Source organism: Bison bison, unplaced genomic scaffold, assembly GCF_000754665.1.
Source record: "Bison bison bison isolate TAMUID 2011002044 unplaced genomic scaffold, Bison_UMD1.0 scf7180017864472, whole genome shotgun sequence".
NCBI lineage: Eukaryota > Metazoa > Chordata > Mammalia > Artiodactyla > Bovidae > Bison > Bison bison.
The window spans coordinates 6,047,124-6,050,709 of NW_011495033.1; the positions used below are offsets into that span (position 1 = coordinate 6,047,124).

The 3,586-nt window shown below is 41.4% G+C and overlaps 1 protein-coding gene across 1 annotated transcript in view; it reads left to right on the top strand.

Moving 5' to 3' along the window:
- RNF135 (ring finger protein 135) overlaps positions 1–3,586 on the top strand; it is a 15,896-nt gene that overhangs the window by 9,528 nt on the left and 2,782 nt on the right. The window contains exon 4 of the mRNA XM_010861701.1: positions 514–673. Within this exon, the coding sequence (XP_010860003.1) occupies positions 514–673 (160 nt within the window). The remainder of the gene's footprint in view (positions 1–513; positions 674–3,586) is intronic.

Here is a 3,586-nt window from a genome sequence, read left to right on the forward strand (position 1 = left end):
CTTCTCCAGTGCATGAAAGTGAAAGTGAAGTCACTCAGTCATGTCCGACTCTTAGCAACCCCATGGACTGCAGCCTACCAGGCTCCTCCATCCATGGGAGTTTCCAGGCAAGAGTACTGGAGTGGGGTGCCATTGCCTTCTCCAATTCTTAGCTCATACCCCCAAAAAAGTTTTAAAGTTTTAGGCCCATCTTATAGGGGCCTTACAAAATAAATAATACAGATAGTCACTAAGATAAGCCACAGAGGCTGAAATAGTCTTTCCCCGACTGCTGTCGTCTTATCATAATAACTCTTCCCCTGGGCGAAGACAATCATGTTGCCTGCATCATGAGGGCCTAATTATATTTTGAAAAACCTGTTGGGAGGTAAGTAGAAAATTATAGATGGTTGGCAGGACTGGAATATATTTGATGCATTCTTTAGAAGATTTTCTTTCTTCCTTCCTTCCTTCCCTCTCCCTTCCCCCTCCCTCTCTCTCCCTTTCTTTCATTCTGTTCTTATTCATCAATAGACTTTGTTGGATGGGGTGGACCTTTCCATGGCTTCTCCCAAAGTGAGTTCCAGCCCACCTGAGCAAAAAATGAAAGATATTCTGCATGATCTAGAAGAGATCCAAGAAAAATTACGAGAAAACTTCACGCAGAAAGGGGCCCTTGAAGAACAAACACAGGGTGAGTTGATGTTATTTGGTAGAGGAGGTTTGATTATGGAAGCTGGGCCAGTGTCCCATGGCTTCCTTTTGAGGGAACAGGATCTCTGAGCCCAGCTGCGTGTTCCCTGGGATGTGAATGAGGAAGGAGTGGGCTGAGCTATTTTTGTGGCTGGATGTGTTTTTGGACCTGACTGGAGGTGTGATGTAACACAGGCCCTTAATAGACAGAAACTCATTTTCTAAGACCTATAAATCCAGAACCTAGACCTGATTTTGCTAGCTCACTGCACACCTGTGTTATTCTACTTGAGGAGATTCAGAAATAGGCAGCTTTTTAATTTTTCACTAGTAAATGTCTTATTAATGAAGAATGCAACTTTGTATACAGTTCTTGACAAATTCTATTCAACTATAATCTCTGGTGGATGTGTTAACATGTTAAGTAGTAACAATGTAGATTATAACAGAACTTTGCTGGTGGCGCAGTGGGTAAGAATCCACCTGCCAGGGCAGGGGAAACTGGTTCAATCCCAGGTCAGGGAACTAAGATCCACATGCTGAGAAGCAACTAAGCCTATGCAATACAACGACTTAGCCTCTGCTCTAGAGCCCGAGAACCATGACAACCGATGCCCGCATGCCCTAGAACCCATGCTGTGCAACAAGAGAAGTCACCACGATGAGAAGCCCAAGACTGCAGGGAGAGAGTAGCCCCCGTTCACTGCAACGTCAGAAATAAAATAGTTTTTAAAAAAGTTTAACTTAGAAAATTCAAGTATGTCTTAGTGAGTACAATTTTTATTATCTTGGCTTTTTTTTTTTTTTTTTTTTTAAGCTCATTGCACTGTAGGGGAAAAAGGAGTCTCTTTTTGCGGGGTGGGGGTCAAGGCACATGGAGTCTTAGCTTCCCTGACCTGGGATAGAACTTGCAACCCCTACACTGGAAACTCAGAGTCTTAACCATGGGACTGCCAGTGGTCCTTGTGGACCTCCAGGAAGTCCCTGTTTTGGGTGTTTTGATTTTGATTCTTTGGGCCAGTCCAGGGCAGCTTTCAAACACAGGATCTGAATATTTCCTGAAACATCATTCCCTGAAGTTCTCACAAGATTGTTTTTAAGACAATAGATTAGCTGTTCTTCAGGTCAGCACTTGTAACAGCTGCTAAGCAATTCGGCTGCCTCCTCACAATGATTTCCTTTGACCCTATGTAAATAGACCACGAGCTGCCATGGAAATCACGCAGCCTAAACAGCACAGTGTTTCTCAAGGCATGGCCCAGGACTCTGTATAACAGTAGAAAGAATGCAGATAATCTCCAGTTTGTTAGCCTATGTTTTTTTTTTTCTTATGTGTTTTTTCTGACTTTGATATCAATATTATGCTTACTTCATAGTATTAATTAAAAATCTTCTTACCCTTAAAAAATGAAAATTCAGAATCCAGGCCCTGTTGCCAAACTATTGAGCTAGCATCTCTGGGACAAAATACCAAGGATTTGTATTTGTACTAACTTTGCAGGGGATTTTAATGCACACTACAATTTTGATGACCATTTTGGGCTTACCCAGTATGGGTGATTATTTGTAATACAAATTTGATTATTGAGGAGTGCAGTTGCCCCTTGAACCCATGAGGATTAGGGGCACCAAATGCCCATAAAGCCGAAAATCTGACTATAACTTTTCACTGCCCCAAAACTTAACTACCAGTAGCCTACTGTTGACTGGAAGCCATACTACAGCATGAACAGTTGATTAACACATACTTCATATGTTTTGTGTACTATACGCTGTATTCTTACAGTAAAGTCGGTTAGAATAAAAGAAAATGTTATTAAGAAAAGCATGAGGAAGAGAAAATACATTTACAGTGCTGTACTGTATCTGTCTACACCATAAGTTTACATCATCCGACTCTGAGGTTCAGTTTATGCTGCTGTCGCTTCAGGATACCAATGGAGAAGATTTCACCTTCATCGTCCATGTCCAAGCATTTCCCTTACTTTCCCTTCTGCCACTTACTGTGGTCATTGTAAGCACACAGTAGCTTTAAGGTAATAATAAAATTGAGCACAGTTTGGGGTTAGCTCGTGCTCAGTCACTCAGTCATGTCCGGCTCTTTGCAACCTGGTGGGTTGTACCCTGCCAGGTTCCTCTATTTGTGGGATTGTCCTGGCAAGAATCCTGGAAGGGGTTGCCATTTCCTCCTCCAGGGGATCTTCCTAATCCAGGGATTGAAACCTCATCTCCTGAGGCTCCTGCATTGGCAGGTGGATTCTCGACCACTGAGCAAGCCTTGGGATTAGCAGGTATAACTATTATATACAGGATGGATAAACAACAAGGCCCTAGCGTATAGCGCAGGGTACTATATTCAGTAGCCAGTGATGAATCATAATGGAAAAGAATATAAAGAAGAATATATATATGCATACATGGATCACTTTGTTGTGTAGTAGAAGTTAACACAACACTAAATCAACTATACTTCCATAAAATGAAAACAAAACTTCAGTATATTGAGAGGAAATAGGTATCAGCAGTTGTGATGAGTCTCATATCAATTCATGTTTCCCAGTTTAATAATTATTTAAAGCATTGACCTGACGTCATGGAGATTCTGGGGGTGAGGGTGCTGTGCTCTCCTGGAACCATATTTGTTGATTTATTTGATAGATATGCATGAAGTACTTCCTACGTACCTGGCAATGGGGAAATGCTTAGAATACAGAGATGAATAAAATAAAATAAAATAAAAAAAGGAGCTTAGGACTCAGTGAGGGGAAAAAGTCCACAGTAAGAACATGGGACTAGATATACCTAAGCTGGATGTATACTGCCTGATCAAATGCTGACAATGAGAAAGATAAGCTGTGTGTGTTGCTCACGATGTTTGGATATCTTCTACGTGCATTTTTTTTTTTTTTGATGG